Source organism: Perissodus microlepis, chromosome 18, assembly GCF_051167445.1.
Source record: "Perissodus microlepis isolate ML-2025 ecotype Zambia chromosome 18, ASM5116744v1, whole genome shotgun sequence".
Taxonomy (NCBI): domain Eukaryota; kingdom Metazoa; phylum Chordata; class Actinopteri; order Cichliformes; family Cichlidae; genus Perissodus; species Perissodus microlepis.
In genome coordinates this window covers 24,003,880-24,024,642 of record NC_140478.1, presented here as the reverse complement: position 1 = coordinate 24,024,642, position 20,763 = coordinate 24,003,880, and the positions used below count along the sequence as shown (strand labels likewise).

General features: G+C 38.2%; 1 protein-coding gene across 1 annotated transcript in view; it reads right to left on the bottom strand.

Moving 5' to 3' along the window:
• Window positions 1-6,516: 6,516 nt before the first annotated feature.
• col11a1b (collagen, type XI, alpha 1b) overlaps window positions 6,517-20,763 on the bottom strand; it is an 81,809-nt gene continuing 67,562 nt past the window's right edge. Inside the window, exons 51-67 of the mRNA XM_084911862.1 lie at window positions 20,424-20,531; window positions 20,189-20,242; window positions 19,861-19,914; window positions 19,466-19,519; window positions 17,327-17,380; window positions 12,920-13,027; window positions 12,740-12,793; window positions 12,412-12,465; window positions 11,731-11,838; window positions 11,418-11,471; window positions 11,295-11,330; window positions 11,155-11,208; window positions 10,545-10,800; window positions 10,291-10,403; window positions 9,952-10,020; window positions 9,338-9,571; window positions 6,517-8,106 (exon numbers count right to left, since the gene is read on the bottom strand). Of these exons, the coding sequence (XP_084767988.1) occupies window positions 7,960-8,106; window positions 9,338-9,571; window positions 9,952-10,020; window positions 10,291-10,403; window positions 10,545-10,800; window positions 11,155-11,208; window positions 11,295-11,330; window positions 11,418-11,471; window positions 11,731-11,838; window positions 12,412-12,465; window positions 12,740-12,793; window positions 12,920-13,027; window positions 17,327-17,380; window positions 19,466-19,519; window positions 19,861-19,914; window positions 20,189-20,242; window positions 20,424-20,531 (1,611 nt within the window). The 3' untranslated portion in view covers window positions 6,517-7,959. The remainder of the gene's footprint in view (window positions 8,107-9,337; window positions 9,572-9,951; window positions 10,021-10,290; window positions 10,404-10,544; window positions 10,801-11,154; window positions 11,209-11,294; window positions 11,331-11,417; window positions 11,472-11,730; window positions 11,839-12,411; window positions 12,466-12,739; window positions 12,794-12,919; window positions 13,028-17,326; window positions 17,381-19,465; window positions 19,520-19,860; window positions 19,915-20,188; window positions 20,243-20,423; window positions 20,532-20,763) is intronic.

The window sequence follows — 20,763 nt, the reverse complement described above, 5'->3', positions numbered from 1 at the left end:
TATTTTAGGGGGATATCTGTGTGTGCAGGTGACTATTACTGTGCATAATTATTAGGCAACTTAACAAAAAACAAATATATATACCCATTTCAATGATTTATTTTTACCAGTGAAACCAATATAACATCTCCACATTCACAAATATACGTTTCTGACATTCAAAAACAAAACAAAAACAAATCAGCGACCAATATAGCCACTTTTCTTTGCAAGGACACTCAAAAGCCTGCCATCCATGGATTCTGTCAGTGTTTTGATCTGTTCACCATCAACATTGCGTGCAGCAGCAACCACAGCCTCCCAGACACTGTTCAGAGAGGTGTACTGTTTTCCCTCCTTGTAAATCTCACATTTGATGATGGACCACAGGTTGTCAATGGGGTTCAGATCAGGTGAACAAGGAGGCCATGTCATTAGTTTTTCTTCTTTTATACCCTTTCTTGCCAGCCACGCTGTGGAGTACTTGGACGCGTGTGATGGAGCATTGTCCTGCATGAAAATCATGTTTTTCTTGAAGGATGCAGACTTCTTCCTGTACCACTGCTTGAAGAAGGTGTCTTCCAGAAACTGGCAGTAGGACTGGGAGTTGAGCTTGACTCCATCCTCAACCCGAAAAGGCCCCACAAGCTCATCTTTGATGATACCAGCCCAAACCAGTACTCCACCTTGCTGGCGTCTGAGTCGGACTGGAGCTCTCTGCCCTTTACCAATCCAGCCACGGGCCCATCCATCTGGCCCATCAAGACTCACTCTCATTTCATCAGTCCATAAAACATTAGAAAAATCAGTCTTGAGATATTTCTTGGCCCAGTCTTGACGTTTCAGCTTGTGTGTCTTGTTCAGTGGTGGTCGTCTTTCAGCCTTTCTTACCTTGGCCATGTCTCTGAGTATTGCACACCTTGTGCTTTTGGGCACTCCAGTGATGTTGCAGCTCTGAAATATGGCCAAACTGGTGGCAAGTGGCATCTTGGCAGCTGCACGCTTGACTTTTCTCAGTTCATGGGCAGTTATTTTGCGCCTTGGTTTTTCCACACGCTTCTTGCGACCCTGTTGACTATTTTGAATGAAACGCTTGATTGTTCGATGATCACGCTTCAGAAGCTTTGCAATTTTGAGACTGCTGCATCCCTCTGGAAGATATCTCACTATTTTTGACTTTTCTGAGCCTGTCAAGTCCTTCTTTTGACCCATTTTGCCAAAGGAAAGGACGTTGCCTAATAATTATGCACACCTGATATAGGGTGTTGATGTCATTGACTAATTACATGGTTTCATTATATTTACAAAAATCTTTAAAAAGCAATTTATTTCTCTACACATGACTTCCCCAAAATTTCTCCATGCACTAAAAAGAAAAACAAAAAAGAAATGGAAGAGGAAAATGCAGTCTACTTGTTCTCATTACAGGGATGCACATCACCTAATATGCTTAATTGGTAGTAGGCTTTCGAGCCTATACAGCTTGGAGTAAGACAACATGCATGAAGAGGATGATGTGGACAAAATACTCATTTGCCTAATAATTCTGCACTCCCTGTATGTGTGTGTGTGTGTGTGTACTATTAACTTCAAATATGTAATATTACTATTTTATTTTGACACAGTACTATCATGACATCTCTCTCTCTTTGTCTCTCATATGCCTTCACATGACACATTGTTTTTCAATTAATCCATTAAATAATGCTTTGGGCATTCTTTATGCACACAAATAGAGTTCACAGGCATGACTACTTCACACAGTTGGGGTGTTTTTTCCTTTGGCTTCTGTGCTCAAGCTGATTCCCCTAAATTGAGAAGTGGAAGAGCGCATTGGCGTAAATAAACCTTCAGACATTTGTTGTTTTGAAGTTAGACTTAAATAGGGTATGTTTATATTTTCTTTTATAGGCCTTCAGGCTGCTTTCATTTATCATTTATCATCTTGCCTGTTCTTTCTCCATATTTGCTAAACCATGTACTATGTTCTATGCAGCATTTAAAGAAATTAGTTTGTGGCTGCTACACAACTATATGGGTTCATCAATTTCATGACAATCAGAGGACCAATGAGAGTTTGCTAGATATCAAACCAGCAACCTTTTCCTTGGCGTGCATGTGTTAAGCAGTTCCCCATTGCTTTGGTATATGTTTAAACTAATTAAATGACTTCATATGTTCAAAGTGCTATATGTTACAGTTGTGTTGCAACTGTAACAGCCTGACTATGTACGTTAGAGTGACAAATTCATGATCAACATACGATAAGAACACAGCAGCTTTAACTCACGAGCTTCTCCCTCATACAGTATCTTTGCCTCATGCATTTCTTTCAACACTCCCACCACCATCGGGAGGCCCACCTTCAATTTGAAAACGTCTAGACAGATGATAGCAATTATTTTGCATCTAGTATACTGAAAACATTTCCCTCAGATAATATTTGACTTGTGCCATATCTTCTGTTCTTTGAATGCCGCTCAAGACTTCCCCCAGAAGCCGTTCACAGTCTGCAACAAGCGCATGTCCTTGACAGCAGGAGTCACCTTCAACCTTCTAAGAAGACTTCAAGTTTTGCATGCCAACTGGTGTTTCCTCCTTTTTAAGGAATATAGACAGTTTGAAAGAGACACAAGGTCTCAAATGCAAATTTATGCCAGTACCAAGTTATCTTATGCTAGAAGTGTTGAGACACACTTTTGGTTTCACAAAAGGATGCGGTGGTTGGCTTTACAGTTTTTTTTCCTAGGTGCTCCAGTAAATACTGATGTAAGAGCGGCCACTATAAACTGCAGATGTGAGGAGTAGGGGAGTCTCCAGGCCCTTTTCAGATCGCCAGTCAGCAGGAGGTTGGAATGAGTTGATGGGTTGGGCAATGAAGCACAGTATTGTTGGAGTGTTTCCTAGTCAAACTGTTTGAACAGGGAATACTCAAGTGTCTCTGACAGGAGAAATAGACAGATGTTTCTTGGCACACTTGAACAAAGGGGTTTTGTAAGTCCTGACCTGCATTTCTGATGAGTTTCTCTCCAGCATTAACAGTGGCTGCTGCTTACTTTGTGGCTCAATTCAGTTCAAATTGCTTTTGACATTTGATGAGCCCAGGGTAGCTTTTTCACTTCAAATAGACTTTCAGAATTGTCTCAGAGTATATACAGAAGTAGGAGGGGGAAATCCATAGACTACTGAAAATGCTAATGCTATTACCACAGCAGATTTACTTTCTTTAGGAATTCTGCCTTTCAAGAAAATATCAACAGAGAAAACAAGCAATTAACTTGCTATAAAAGAGACACCAGTCGATACAGGCTTTTCTAGCGTTCCTGCTCCAAAAAGCTGAAAATTACACAGAGTGAGCTACTTTAAGCAAGTCAGCTTTATCTCTCTTTATTCAGTGAAGTCCACACTTGTTATTTTTTGTTTTTCCCTTTTCCTTCTAAACTTTTACACAGAGTATCTTTTTTTAGTACAACTTAGTTTTTCTGCTAAAGCAGTTGGATCTTAAATGCTTTGGTAAGGAGTTGCAGTAGGATGATATGTAGCTACTCTTGTCTGTCACTGATAGCTGTCTTCAGTATTTATTTGTGATATTTATCAATTAAATACGGTACTTTACTAAATTGTTGTATTTATAAGATCATAATTTTATTGTCCCACATGTGAAAAATCACCAGTATTATTAAATCATTTAATGGAGAGAAATCAACTCGTCCTGTAACTAACCTAATACTTAGACAGCTGTCTTCTAGCTAGAGTAGTTTCAGATGTATCCTTTCTTAGATGATTTCTTGAAATAGTATCAAACTCATTAATTAAAGGACGTGATTTTAAGTGATTCTGGATTTAAACATTCAGTATTTTAGGAAATGAAAGTGTTGGGGAAAACTAAATCTATACACTAGAATAAACTACTTGTATTGAATTACTGAAGCACACTAAGGTTACCATCACTGCTGTGTTAGTAAATATACCAGCAACAATAATAAGTGTGTTGATGTGGCTCAGAGTGTACTCTTTTGTTTTTTGCGTCTGTGTCTGTTGGAGCTGTTCTCTCTCTTTTTAAACCAGACAATTAAGGTGAATCAGAGATTCTGACTTGTCAATTGCCTCAAATGTGACTGCGTGTCTCACCGTGTTAGTCCTCAGACAGAGCAGAATTTTTCTTGTCCTCAGGCTTAATTCATGCTGTGATAAGGTCCAGCTGTTCATGACCCTGGAAAGGATTAAATGGGCTGAGAGGATGTGCAAGAATAGTGGGTGGAAAATTTAACACCTCCTCAGAATAGACAACACATCCCTTTCCTTTATTCACTTCCATCATTCTCCCTCTTCAAATATGACCGTAGGGCCACAGCAGCTCTGGAGTCTGGACAGAACGTTTTCAGCATGTTGACCGTTACACTGTAGGTATCCTAACATATTGGCTGTGACTAGCTGGCTTTGGCAGGGGGATTAAGTAGCCCACATACCCCAGCAACAGCCTACAGTTTTCTGACTGGACATTTGAAGTTCACAGGAAAATATGTTTAAAAATGGAAAATAGGTGACCCTATATTGTTTTTTAAAAAATGTGAAATGATTAGCTAAGTGAAATTGTCAGGAAAACAAACTTGGTGATGACTCATCACCATATGCGCTTCCACTTGCCATTCAGATTTGAGAAGTACACAGAAAGCTCTGTAAACAGATTTGATGATTCACACAGCAGAACGAAAACAGGCCTCTAAAAAGTGTTGTAGCTTTTCTGTATGGTTAAAAACAATACTTTGAAATGTGGGATGACAATGTTGTGGGGAAGAAGTTTGTGTACTAAGAAAAGATAAGTGGATTTTAGATTCTTTATTCTCCACATGACTGATTAAAGAGTAAAATCTCAACCAGCTGATCAACTAAGTATTTTTTCCTAACCCTAACTCCTTTCACCTTTCTTGTTTTCATACTTTTGTCTCTGAGAATGAACTTGGAATGAAGCAGTCAAGACGTGACTGAAGTGCAGAAATTACTGCCACTTTTTACAAGGTCCCTTCATTTCCCCATGCTCAAAGGTAATTGGAAAAGTGACTGATAAGTAACTTCAGTTCCAGGTGTAGCTGGTTCCCTCATTATTTCATGACAAATTACAGAGGCGAATGGTTCTGAGTTGATTTCAATTGTTGCATTTGGTAGCTGTTCATTAGACTTCTCAATATGAGGTTCAAAAAGGTGACAATGCGAGGGAAGAAGGGTGTGATTAGGCTGACCCCCCCCCCAATGATTTTACAGAGAGAAATTTTAGAAATAGTTACATCAACAATACATGGTGGAGTTTATAGCACATTTTCTGTTCAATCAAATGCTGCAGAACAGGACAGATGGGCACTGGCAGAAAACAGTGAAAGCAATCAAAGAGGAAAAGAAAGACAAGGAAAAGAAATGAAATGGCAAACCCCACTGACTCTAACCCAGTTGAGTATAATTTTTTTTTCCTTACTGAAGATAAAGTTGAAGGCAGAAATGTCTACAAACAAGCAGTAATTGAAGGCAGCTGCTGTAAAGGCCTGGCAAAGCTTCTTAAAAGAAGAAACTCAGCATTTGGCAATATTCATCAGTCCCAGACTTCAGGCTGTCACTGACTACAAAGGAATTTTAATCACACTTAAAAATAAAAATGTCTTTTGTTAGTGTGTCCAATTACTTTAGAGGGAAAAATGGCTGACATGGCTTGCATATACTTTAGCAGAAGTAACATTTAGACGCCATTTAAATAAATAGGGACATGTGTTGTGCCAGAGTTGTTGTGAGTCTGTCATAAAGTGAATAATAATAATAATAAAAAAAAACCCAGCCCAATGCAAACAATTGAAATCACAAATGAGATCATTCTGTTTTTGCCTCTTTACAGTGCTGTAACTTCACAACCTTAACCTGCACCGCTTTTAGTAATGAACCCTTCCACTTGGGAAGCTGCACAACATACTGCATTTGTGTTGTTGTTCCTGTTTTCTGTGAGATAGGAAGTCATATTTGGTCTGTATTCAATGGTTTAGGTGTTTCATTATCATAAATGTAATCTGTTCTTTCATACTCACCACTGCTAAAATGACAAACTCCCTGGGAAGAAAAGATAATTATCGCCAATTTGCATTTGTTGTAGACACTTTAGCAGCACGCAGTCCTGAGCTATTATTATGTCGACATTATGCGGATTGTGCTGTAAATTGCAGCCTTGTGATCTCTGTGAGCGTTTTATTTTACAGTAAAAATAAGAAATGAAAATATCAAACTCTCAAAACATATCTGCTGCCCGTTTTAAGAGGTTAAAGGTATGACTCAGCATGTTGTTTTTTAGGTAAGTATTGTAACGTTTTGGTGTTTAACATTTCCTCAGTGTTTACTATAGATGCCAGTGGTACAATTAGGAAACTACTGTCATTCAATGTTGACAAGATCTCCGATTTTATGCACTGCAAAATCGTGGATTTTAGCAACACACACTGGTTGGATTAATTAATAAATTCATTTTTCTATAAATGACGTTTTATCTGTAAGTGGATCCAAATGATTGCAACATGAATTTGGCAAAGCACCAGACATTTATTTCAGTTGTACATAGGTTGTAAACATACTGCCATTACACAGGTTTCAAAGCGGTTCTGAAGTTTTTGCTATCATAGCTTTAAGCTAACGATGTGGAGAGGCAAACAGATCTTGATCAAAGTCAAATCTGAGTCAGAGAGAAAAGCTGGAAGAGATCACAGCGCCTGGGCTCGGCAGAATCAATCACATGAACCCAAACACTTGGAACCACTAATCCTCACTAATCTTAAATTATAATGGCCAAGTTAAGGTAGTATGTAGAAGGCAGCGCAGAATCACAACAAGATCGCTACTTATTTCTTCACCCAAATAGCAACACAGACATTTTTGAGAATCCAGTTTTAATATTTTTAAATGAACAATTCAAGGCACATGAAAACATTTTGTCCATTGTTACAAAGAAAACATGAACAAGGCTTTTCTTGGAATTATTTCTTTGTAAAAGTTAGAAACCACAATCAAGTGTTCAAACTTGATTATAAACAAGGCTGAAGAGCCAAATGTGTCCACATTTGTAACAGAGGCATCTAACTGAATAAATTCTGTCTTAAAGAATAAGCCATTTTTTGTAATATTTATATTCCCGTTTAATTGTTTTTAATGGCTTGGTTTCCAAACTGAGTTTCAATAAACAAAAAAATAAAAAATGGTGTTTGTGTTGGGTGTCCCAGTTTCTTTTTAATCTCATAAAAGTTCCGAAAGTTGTGTTATTTACAAAAAGATTACGTCATACTTACAAATTGTTCTTGTCAAATATAAAATAAAAATAATTCTCATCAAATTTGTTCTTAACAGACATTAAATAGGTTTTATTCTAATGCTGTTTACCAAATATTTATTGAAAATTTCAGAGGCGGGGCACATGCAGGTTTTTAGAGTGGATTCATAAAGGAACAGTATTGTACAAATAATAATAATAATAATAATTACAGTTTAATCAAAAAAAAATTTGTAGCACCTTGAGTGTTTTGTGATTCTGCACAAAAGCACATCTGTGGTTGTATTCAGAGCAGCACCGGGAGCATCAAGAGAGGGAGGCGTGGTTGTAGGGGAAGGACGAGGGAGGATTGGGCTTAGGGGGAGTGGAGCCTCTCTCTGCTGCTGTAAGTGTGCCACCGTCCACCATGGCATCAAATGTCCTTTTCCTGATGTCATTCCCATTAGTAAGTTAAAGTCATGTGATTCTGGCCCTACAAGGGCGAGGAGCAGTTTCCCCTGGTCAGCGCTTTCATGACAGGGCCTGGGGGACTCTTCTTCTCCTTGCTGGAGTGGATTTTCTTGGCAACAAAAGAAAAGACAGGCTTTCGCTTCGCGGGGAGAGAAGATGAAGGTTGTCAGATCTCAGCATGTGGGTGTTAATATATACCCTCTGACCCTGTCCTTCAGCGGGGAGCAGGGGTGTGTCTAGCCAAGGAAACACACAGGTCCGACCTCAAAGCCAAACCTCTGGTTGGATTTCCCAAAGTCATTCAGCATGACGTCAATGATGGGCAACTGGTCGATGCGGGGAGTGTTGATCTCCAACACCGTCTTTGAATAGCCCTGCTTCGCCTACAAACACAAAAGGGCACATAGGGAGGCAGATATTTTGTTAAGGTGGTTCAAGTAAAGTTCTAACCATGTTAACCCAATTTCCTTCGGGGTCAACCTTCAGGATCAATAAAGTTTTATTGAATTGAATTGAATGATAGCACAAGGTACTAAATAATATAACATTTAAAATATAGATATGTTTAAAATTTTTGGAAATGGAAAAACAAGGCAAGAGAGAGTAGAGATGGATAGATGGACAGGGATAATACTATTCAATATCTTGGCTGTCTGAAAAGAGCACTCTTTGGTTTTGGCACACAATACTCCTGAAACAACTGACTGATTAAATAACAAACAAATAATAATTTCATAGCTAATTAGTCTATTAGTCAAACATTGCGAAAAAACAAACAACAACAAAAAATACAACATCAACAAACTAGTCTTCAAGCTACCTGATAAAAACCTTATTAAATTAATGCAACTCCAAAATAGTGGAAAAAGTATAGTTTAAATTGTAATAGCTAACACATTACATGTAATATTACAAAAATTCATACCCACGTACTGAATTCTATAATTATAGTATCGATTACATCCAGTGAAACCTAAAGTGACATTTGCCTTTTAGTGTAATACATATTTATACAGTGCTTACCAAATTTAACCCAATGTAAGGTTTATGTCCCAAATTAACAATATCAGTAATTACCGAAATCAATTTTTATGTTTACGTTTTGATCAAGATGCCGAGTTAAAGTTTATTAATCTGTTTTGGTGGTTGAACTTATGCTATAAAAACGGTACGCTGTGAACTCTCTGATCTTTAGTTTTTGACAGATTTGTAAAATAGTTGTGTTTTTCTGTTTCTGTGACAGTGGTCTAATAAATTTGTTAAGCAATGTATGCTGTAGCCTCTGACACTCCGTAGACCTCCTGTACACACAGCAAAATGTGTTTCACTAAGAATTAATTCATTGGATCCAGTTAAACTGATCACCATTTTTGAAACAGGCTCTCGTTTTAGTTTAAGATCAGTGCTAACTGATCCAGTTATAGCATGTATCTACTTTTAAATGCCCTCATTGAGTCTATTAACCTTGCACTTGATCTCACTCTTACTATTCTCTCCAGGATAAAAATTACTTAAGATTTCTCTACAGCAGTCTACATATTTGTGAGGATTAATAGGATTTCATTTAGAAAAAAAGTTTAATTACAAACTGAAAGTTAGAAAATTAGCGTTTACCGAGCAGCCGTCCATCAGCGGCCTGATGAAGGGATTATTGTCATAAGACATTTCCTCGTCGTTGGAGCCCAGGAAGCGCAGTGCCTTGTCATAGCTGTCAGCATCTATATCGTGCCAGGCCACAGACTGATGGCAAATGTAGGTGAAGTTCTGCCGAGCTGAGGAGCTTAGCAGCTTCAGGAAGGTCATCTGCACTGGGTTGATGGCGTTGTCTGCTGCATCAACGTAGCTTAACTGGGGAAACATGGAGAGAATGAAAAAAACTGAGAGAGGGAGAAAGGATGTGGTAAAAGTTGGAAAGAAGAAATATAATTATGGTAATGAGAGATGGAGTGAGGTGAGTGAAGCTGAAAAATAGTATGAGACAGGAATGAAAAAATTAAGTAGCAGGAAACAAGTGGAGGAACAAAAGGAAATTGAGGAAAGGTAAAATGCAAAGCATATGAGAGGGAGATGTATAACAGGGGAAGAAAGGAGAGATGTTGGTGGGAAAGAGTAACTGTAAGAAAGACAAAATGATAAAGGAGCAAAATTGAAAAACTTATCTGAAAAGGATGCGAATGTCTACTGGGAGGTAATAGAAAACAAAATAAGAGCTGTGCGGGTTGACTCACGATTTTGCCACGCTTAAATTCACTGAACCATGAACCTGGAGACTCCTTAGGCCAGTTAGATATTCTAGCCTGCAATAAATATCACACATTAATTAAATGAATTACCAAACTAATAAAGTGCTAGTATTGCCACTGCTGTAAACAGACCTTTAACAAATAACTGCAAATAGCACTAATCTTTGTCAATACCCTACTGAACAGGGCTATGTAATTATAATGTGTTATTATTATGATTACTATTATTATTATTATATAAAGCAGATCAATTGTTGATTGACTGCGACAAAAGGACAATATGTTGGCTTCAACTGTATATAATCAGGTGTCAATGTCACTTGCCCCTGTGGATTTCTTGTCTGGGTAGATGCAGGTTTCTCCACCTGCTGTGAAGTTACAGAACACTTTGATGGTGTCTCCTATACAGCCCTGGTTTGGATCAATCCAGTATTCACCTAAGAGAGAAACAGAGACATACATAAGGAGGTGGTACAATGAACAGCTTGAAAAAGACTGCTTAACTATGTAGAAATACACATTTTTTCTACTGTAAGTCACTTCTAATATATAACTAAATGTTAAAATCTAAATTTTACCATCTGGGAAATCAGGCTGGCTAAGATGCAGGTCATTGCAGGTCCTGGCTGGGTTATCTTGGGTGCCCATTGGGAACTTCATGCGCTCAATGTCCTGTTTGAGGTTGTTGAGAGATCCAAAAACATCCTCCATTCCCTCCACGCCATCAACGCCGTAGTCTGCCAGTGGCTCATCTTCCTGCATCTCAGCTTGCCTTCTGGTCTTTCGGGCAGACTGCTGGATAGGCAGGGGCTGGATGATATCAGCAGGTGGACCCTGCAGCACAGAGGTTAAAGGTCAAGTGGAATTTTTGTAAACTACACTTTTCTGTCTAACAGTACAAAAGACTAAAAAGTTCACAAATCACAAGGTGAAGAAATGACCTGTGGGCAACTGTTCAAAACCAAAGTACTTCATTCACAATAATAATTACAATTAAGGAGCCGGAACCATGCCATCATGCTTTATTTAGAAATTACCAGTAATTAATAGACTGGAAAAATATTTGCTGATTAATCCCCATGATTTACTAAGCCAGCAACTCAGTAACAGTCTTATTGTTAATGTAATGTAATGTTAATGAGCATTATGTACAATGTATAATTTAACGACAATAAACTGGTAACTCACAGGTGGTCCGGGTGGCCCAATCAATCCAGGGTCTCCCTTCTGACCAGTTGAACCCTGAAAACAAAAGTTATCATTGATTTATTTTATTTAAAGGAAGCCTCTTCTTTTAAAAACAATGCAGAAGAAAGATTATAACTTACAGTTGATCCTTTTGCGCCCTTTTGTCCTTGAGGACCCTGAAGGGAATTAAGGCAATATTAACAGGTGAACAACACTGAATCGAAGATGGAAAACATGTTTGTTCAGCAAGATTTGTAACTTACAGAAATTCCAGGAGGACCAGGAGGGCCAAGAGGACCCGATTGACCATTAATGCCCTGAAAATTTAAAATAAATGATGTCAATCAACATGTAGTGAATAGATGTGTAAAATAAGATATGAAATCATATCTATTCAACTCAAAATGTCTTGCAGTAAAGGCAGTGACAGATAACCCATTTTCATTATTGATTATTTGCCACAAAGTGGCAGTATAAGAATAATTATTAGAACACAAACAAACTGATGTTCAGTGTAACTTAACAGGCTTCACATTTACTGTATAAGCTAATTTAATGACTCTATGGGATACTTACAGACTCTCCCTTGCCACCTGCAGTTCCCTGGGGTCCAGGAAGACCTCTGTCTCCCTTCTCTCCAGGTTCACCAGGAGGTCCAATTAGACCAATTAGACCTGGGTGACCCTAGAGCCAGAAGAAGAAGCCAAATCAAAATATATTAAAGGGGCACGAAATCAATTCAAAAAGAAAATATTTTTACTAATTATGTTACATCATTTTCATATCGGCAATATTTTAATGTCTGTACATTTACGACCAACAAGAAAAGTAAATATGCTAATTCATATGTGAGTTTATTCACAATGACTGGCAAGATGGCCTCAGCGCTGTCTTATTTCTGCATATAAATAATTAGTGTGTTTATTGCAGTCATCATATTTAACAATGGTGGTCTGTCTCAGCACCTGCTGGTGAGCAATGTTATGACCATCTGCTTCTGACTACTGCATGCTGGCATTAAACCAATGACCATTACGAAGATGATATTATTGGGCTTATACATATTCATTCACTGCATTAAATCACTGTGTGAAAGACTCCTCACAAATCAGAGCCTTTCTTTTTCTCACTGGGAGTGTGAACAAAGAGACAGGCCAAGATATTTGCTTACTTGGGAAGCTTCAGATAAGGTGCATAAGCAGACACGAGAAATATAAAATAAAGCAATTTGAGATTAGCATCGTAATAATGTCTTGCCTTCTCTCCCTTGGATCCAGAGTCACCTTTCATACCAGGAAGTCCAGGGGGTCCCTGTGGAGAGAGAATCAGGTTGTCAAGTCTAACTGTCAGTGTGAAATGAATTCACACTGTCTTACAATGACAGCCGACACTGATCTCTGCATTTGTGTTTACTATTTAATATCTCTTTGCAGAGCTACAAAACCAACGATCACACCAAAAACTTTATTGTGTCATAACAATCCTGTTGAAAATGGCTGATTTATAAATACGCTTATGACTAGAAAGCAGTTCATATTCCAGATATTAAAGTATTATATGGGGGCGGTGCAAGGAAATGTCTTACAATAGGACCAGGAGGGCCATCTTGACCGGAAGCACCAGAGAGTCCTTGCTCACCCTGAAAATAAGAAAAAATTGTATTTTTTTATAATTAAATAAAACAATTATTAGGAGGTTTGCCAGTAATACTTGCTTATAAAATGTATAATGGTGCAGAAAATGTGATTATCAAAGATCCACTCACAACAGGGCCTGGGATTCCACGAAGACCCTCAGCACCAGACTTTCCAGGGGGACCTTGGGGTCCCACAGGTCCAGTTTTCCCAACAGGTCCTTCTGCTCCAGCTTCTCCCTGTAAAACAAAGTAACATTAGTCCTTATGTCATTCACGAGTAGTGTACCATTTGAAAAGCAAACTTCTGTAGGCAAAAAAAGAAAATAAAAAGAAAACAAACAATTCCATGTTAACTGTATTTAACTTTCTCATCAAATGTATAAAACAGATGGTCTTTGGATATTATGCACACTTATATACAGCCATGGGTAGCAGATCCAAACAAAACAAGAACCCACATATTTATTCTGGCGATTGTCAAAACTTTGCAGGGACCTTTGCTTTGCAATACAGGCAATAGGCTATATCATACCGTTCACGGTAATACCGGTGTAATGTTGGGCATCAATAAGAAAATGAAATATCGCGATAGAATATGGTAAAATGCAGTGCGCAGTGCCTTTGTTTACATACGCACATGGTGGCGACGCAGAATGAGAAGAGCGAAAGCGGATCGTTAAATGAAACGGATGAACCAGAATTGGTTTGTAAAAATGCTGCAACTTCAGTGGTGTGGAACTGGTTTAGCTTTCATCCGTCAGATACACAACAAAGCACTAGTTGGGTAGAGCATGCTAGCGGGCAGTCGTTATTACCGTGTTGTTTGGAAAATACGGCACAGTTAAAATCAATCCTTTGATTTTTCTGAAAATCGACAGTGCCCCTTATAATCCTGTGTGTCTTATGCAGTGTTGGTCAAGTTACTTGAAAAAAGTAATCAGTAACTAATTACTGATTACTTACCCAAAAAAGTAATCCCGTTACTTTACTGATTACTTATTTTCAAAAGTAATTAATTACTTAGTTACTTTTTAAAAACACGATTTACAACCTGAATAGGTAATAAAGCGATAGATCTGTCAGGCTAATTCTACTTTTTCTGCATAATCCATCACAAAATGTAATCAAATGGAAAAGTCCCTTTTTAAAACTTGTTTTATTAATTTTAATCTTTTAACTTTATGCATCAAGCAAAAATTTAATTATATGCAACATTCTCTGACTTGAATAAATTAGTTTAACATTTAAACCTATTTTCTGCACATTCCAGCACATAAAATATTTTTTTGTGTGTGTTTACACTCACTCTTTCAAATAGATGCAAGTAAAACACAGCAGAAAATAAATAAAGTCACAGACTAGCGGTCCTGTTGCTCTATTTTCACCTGTAAAACAGGAGCAGGGTAGGCGGAGGTTTACCCTGGTGCAGGTGTGCCGCAGCGGTCAGTGGACGAATCCGCGAGTTTCTCTGTGAATTTCCCATTACCTCATAGCGCACTCGGTGCTTGCTTGGAAGCTTAGGGGTTTTTTTCGCTGTAAAAAGAAGTTTTCTTCCCACGCACAACGGATGCTAATGTTTTTGTCACTTTTTATGGAATCAAACTCAAAATAAGGTCAGTACTTCCACGCTTTAAACGCTGCACGCTCATACTCTCTCCTGCACTCCCTTGTTGATCTGCACACAGCTGTTGTCACAAACGTCGCACTCGCTTACGTCACTGTCATGAGACATTCTTGCAAAAAAATCACGGTTTTAGTAACGCAGTAACGCAGCGTTCCTACGGGAAAGTAACGGTAATCTAATTACCGTTTTTGCAATAGTAATCCCTTACTTTACTCGTTACTTGAAAAAAGTAATCAGTTTACAGTAACGCGTTACAAGTAACGCGTTACTGCCCATCTCTGGTCTTATGTATGAATTCTGGTTGTGTTTACTGACACAACCAGAATTGTGTCAGTAAACGATTTTGTGTCGTACACGGCGCTGGAAAATCTGTCAAATGTTTCAGTACGACTTTGCTAAGCTACGAAGCCGCACCGCTTGATGGATTGTCGGAGCATTACGGCTACCGTAGGCAGGCGCCTCACGGATTGATACGTACTGTGCTTCAACATAATATTACCGTATTGTGTGTGTGTATAATAGTGATGTGCCATACCACTGATTTCCTTTCCGATCGAATACCAAGTAAAATTCAGGGTGGTATCGACGATACTGATCCGATACCGATACTTTGTACAAAAACGTATTTTATTTATTGTATCTCAAATTATAGTGTCATAATGATTACAGGACATCAGATTACTTGTTCTTATCACTTAATAATGCAGAGTTCATCATATAGAAATAAAAAACCTTAAGTTGTGCGCTATTTGAACACCTTGCCTGCCTGCAGCACTAAAGGACTCCGTGAGAGACGTCTGTCTCGCCCTAGCAGCACCTGTCCCTGTCCTCCTCTTCAGTTCGCCTCAACATACGCTCGTCATATTCTGTGATATGATTTACTCTGGGGTGTTTGACAAATTTATGGTGTTACCACAACCTCACTTTCTTGCCACATGTATCGCAAACCATGTCTCGGCTGTTTGTGGATGTAAAATACGTCCGTACATAACTCCAATTACGCTCAGCCATTGTTGTGAGTGTGCACGCCAAGGGGCTGCCACATTTATACAGCCATATTTCGCACATGACTATGAAAGGCGGAAGAGGAAGTAGTTCCTTCCAATTGTAGACAATCCGAATGAAATAGGTTATTTCTACTGTGTTCCTATTAATGATAAACTACAAATTTACCCTAAATTACTAAAATATCGATATTTTAATGTGAGAATCGATTCTAGAACATAAATGACTGGTATCGGAGGAATTGATATTTCAGTATCGATCCGCACATCACTAGTGTTTAACCTCTTTTTAAGTTTTGTGGATATTATACATGGTTATGCTGAGGATATGTCGGCCAATTTCCACTGGAAATGCCTTTTGGTTAAACTGTCAGCAAGGAATTTGGATTTGCACTGTTAATTTTTTTATATAACTTTAATGCACTTAAAAAAAGCTGCTTGTTTAAGTGAAAATACATTGATGGTTTTTTTTTTTTTTTTGCACTAATAAAGTTGAGGAGTTGTAAAGTATTTTGTCCAGTGTCAATTATATCCATCAGTTATATCGTTATCGCAAATTTTCAAATGTATATCGTGATAAATATTTTTGGTCATATCGCCCACACGCAAAATCGCAAAATCCTGTGGTACCAACACTATATGACCTCTATCCAACTTGATAATTAAACTAATCCTGTATCTCAAAGTCATACATTTCGATATTCTGAATGTTTTCTGCTGCAAAAGCTTAGAGTGGAGGGATTTGAGGATTTGCGAGGTCAAAACAGACCAAATGTTACCAGGTCAGATATGCTGTCTCTGAGCAGGAACGACAGGTTTTTATGTATTGAAGTTCCAGAGATGTCATATTGACTAGGATGATAGGAGGAGCGGATTAGATTGTTCTGACAACTAATTAGGCCTGTATTTGACACTCAAGGATCACCACGCAGGCTTTGGCTTGTCTCCGTCAAATCAAGTGTAATCCTTTACCTCAGTGTGGATAGAATGTGCACTTTGTCCATATGTCCGTCTGTGAGTGTGTGCGTGTGTTGAAAATAAGTCAGAGCTGGAGACTGACAAAAATACAAAAGAAGTGATATTTGTCATGTTTTCTGTTTGTGCAATTCTTTAAACCATGTGATTTGTGTACAAAAAAACCCAACACAATTTAAAACTTTCAATGATTTTTAAACTCTTTCAATCATTATCTTTGATTGTGCAGAAAATTGTGTACTTTAACAAAACAATCAAATCTGTTGACGTTGTATGTAGCTTGTTCTTTCCAGAATTTCTAGACATTTCTTTTTGCTGGAAAACATTTTTGCAAATATTTGAAAAATTTGGCATTTTATTTCAACATGCAAAGAAAGACATTAAGGAGTTATGACAATCTTGTTGGCTCACAGTTGCTTATGACACATCCAGCAGTTTTGGAGCAGCCTTATTACTCATGTGGAGTCCTTTTTTATACTAGCAAATCCCTTGGCTGTTTTTGGTCTCTGCCAAATTCTGACTGAAATATCTTACTCTTTAAATGGTCCACTATGTTCAGTAGCTATTCAGTAGCTTTGTCTATCTGCCATGTGGTCGTGAACAATGGATTTTTTTAGCCTTTTTTAGTGAAATCAACTGAAATCATGCTAACATTTTGACATATTAATATAATCAAATTACTGTACTCAAAAAAGTTGAAAATCACTATATAAGCTGAAGCTGAAGATTCAGATGACAAATCGTTGTTCATCAGTAAGATAAATAGCTTTCATACTTCATAAGATCAACACGTTTATTATATTCATAAGTTAGGTTAAATGCTGTAATATAGTTATAATTACCCAAACTTTAAAAAAAAAAAATTAAACAGTATATATTAACACCGTTCAAAACACGATTATAATTTACAAAATCCTAGTTTCTCTAACTTACCTTAGATCCCTTTTCTCCTTGTCTGCCTGCCTGACCTGCTGGTCCAGCGGGTCCCTGGTAAAAACAAAGTTTAAACAATATGAGGATTTTGTAAGCACATATTTGGAAAACAAATCATTGTAAAACCTGCTAAAATGCTAAAAGTAAAATGATCCAACATTTGCAAAACACACAGCAGTTTCATATACATACTAATTATTTAGCTGAAGCATGCTCTGACCTTGAGTTACGCAGGACCAGGCAACATCATTGCAAGCAAATTGTCCTACATTCCAAACATACTGAGATAAAAATGCATCAGCATTTTCACCAAACAGCCTCTGGTCAAAACCTTGTAAGTGGGCTGACATTTGCCATTACAACCCATAATCAAATAGACCAAACAAAAGCCACCAGTCCTCAATGTAGGTTACAAGCACTGGCAACTGCGTATGTGCATTAGTGAATGTGTGCCTGACTGTGTGTGGATGCGGCCGTGTGTGTGCGCACCCGTGCGTATGTGTGCTAATGTAGGCAAGCAGCCACATGCATCAATGAGCACCGAACCTGAGTCAATTTCAAGGAGATATTGGGCAAGAAACTAACGCAGAATTACCTTGGAGAAGGATGAAAAATCATATCGCTAAGTCTATTAATATGGACATGCAACTGGGGTCTAATTTGTTCTCCAGCCTCTGCCACCACCAAACTACCCCTTTGAATACAAATTCTCTGGATAAAAAATGTTTACCAGGCCAACGTTTTTAAAATGCATGCGCATCCATCCGAGCCTGCATTTTATCCCAAGACACAGAATCGCATCTAAAACATCCAAACTACTGCGCCCGATGCCTAACGAATAACATTTCTAGCAGTAAAGCACCACCACAGGCAGATATAGTTTTTGGAACCCTCAATCTCAGATAATGCTGCAATATCTATCCAGTGATCTGTCCAAGAACCCACAGGGCTGTACAATATCTCCACACAAGCACTTTGTTGCTGATAGGACTGAGAAATGAATGTGTTTAAGCCACATCAGACCTTTTTAATCACAATCCCTGTAGTCAAAATACTGCTCAAAGAAGAGTACAGAAAAATGGCACTGAAATATGTTTCTCCCCTGTGACAATATCAGACTGCTCATTTTAAAGCAAAAGTTATTCCTCAAGGTCCGTAGCTGTATATCTAAATATACTTTTTTCTGCCACTAATCTGTGCCAGTGGTGATGCTGGCATTCAATTAGTCCTGACTTGGTGCCTTTTTCAGAACCACCTGACAAATATTATGTAACATTACTATGAAACATTTTGGAAATTTCCATAAAAACAAGTGCTATCTCCTAATCATCGGTATATTTTGTCCTACAGCCCATCTCGTCGGCACTGAGGTCAGTTGTTACAGCTTTGAGGGAGTCAATTTTGTGGTGTCACAATATTTTTATGCCAAATGCTCTATCATATGAGTTTTGGCGTTTTCTCTGTATCATTATAGGGTCTGTACCTCACAGTATAAAGTGCCTTGTGATTTGGTGCTTTATAAATAAAATTGAATCGGAAATGTGTGGAATCGGTGCTTGATTGGGCATATTCACTGGCACCACACTGCTGGCAAAAAACCAAACAAAAAACCCCAAAGAACTTGAAATATGAAAGTGTCCTTCTCTCTTGTCACGCTGTGGCAGCTTTTGATATGGTACATTAACAACATGCTTTATTGATAATTGTAAAACATTATTACCGTAATTGAAAGGCATCATAAAAAAAGCAGCCCAAGTGAAATGAAATAATCTCAGCTGAAGTCTGGTGTGAATGAAAAGGTGCAGAGTGCCTGAAATTATAGTGACAAGTTCATTTCCTGACATTAGCAGCAGCAGCAGTCCTACTCTTTCACTCTTGCTGCCAGTCAAATTCACAATACGCCAATACTGTCCTGCAGTATGACTGCTCATGGAAATTACTGGTTATTCTAGGATTTAACTAACGGAACAAATTTCCTGTGAAACCATGGATCAATTAAAGACCCGAGTATGTGATCATAAATATGTATCACCGTGCCGTGGATAGTAAAGTAGCACTAAGCATGTTAAGAATGTTGTGAATCTAAAAATGTCTCGAATCAAAGTATCATCGCATGCATCATTTTTGAAATGTACTCACCCTTTTGCCAGGAGGTCCTGGTACTCCAGCTTCACCAGATGGACCTGGAGGGCCCTAAAGTAGAATAGACAGAACACTTAACTCCACTTCATAAAAATGGAGGGTGATGTTACATAATGAGATATCTCTACATCTGTAAAAAGAGATACCCAATTTTAAAGGATGGATATGAAACAGTTTTTTGGTCTCTTTTACACTCACTTCACTGTGTTATTACTAGAGCTTCCTCATTGTAAACTGTATATATTACAGCAGTAGTAAATTGAAATTGTTTGTAATAGGCACTATTAGAAATTTTATCTTCATTTTTCCATTACTGTTATTTTCAACTAATGAAAGAGTAAATCCTGGTCCGTTCTCTCACATTTACAGTAATATGATAATGTTGGACTTACTGGTTGCCCAGCCTCTCCATCATCTCCTCTGTCTCCAGGTAAACCATCCAGACCCTAAACAAAATACACAAATGAGGCAGACAAAACACCATTAATCAATTATAGTCCTGAGACACAACATTATAATATCAAAAATAATTTTCACAGATAAAAAGAAAAGGTAAAGGTATAATACTGAAAAACTGATCATATTTTCTTTGTTTTCGAGTTAACTGACTATCATTAAAATCCACTAACTCATAACCATAATTATTATGATGCATGTACATCAAATTCTGTGATACTGCAAACATGAAGCGACTGATTGAGGGATAAATGCAGCACTTACAGCAGCACCAGGCTCACCAGGGGGGCCAGAGTCTCCTGGGAAGCCGACAGGACCCTGCAGACAGATCGAGGCATTGAAAAAAGTGAGCTTGCTTCACATATTTGACATTGTGTCAACAACAGCTGTGGCAGAAGAAAGCTCGACTGAGAAATATGACACAATGACGCTGTCGCTGGCAGCTCTAATAGTGCATCAGTCATGGATGCGTGTGTGTGTTTTTGGGCAGATGACATACAGGGTTACCCTTGGGACCATCATCTCCAGGGGGTCCACGTGCACCGGCGGGTCCAGCAGCTCCCGGGGGCCCAGTTTCTCCCTTCTCACCCGTTTCTCCTTTCGGGCCCTAAGGAAATATAAATCAATGTCTTGTCACCATGAAGACCACATAAGAGCCATCCATACTACTTTGACAATAGGATACTAAATATGGAACAAGTCAAATATGTTATTGAAGCTGTCACTCCAACTACCATCAAAACTTTCACAAAACTGCCCAGAAGAGGAGAAAACTGAAAAAAGCCCAACTGACTGAACTTTGAGCATCTATTTCAAATGAAAATTTCTATTTTATCCAG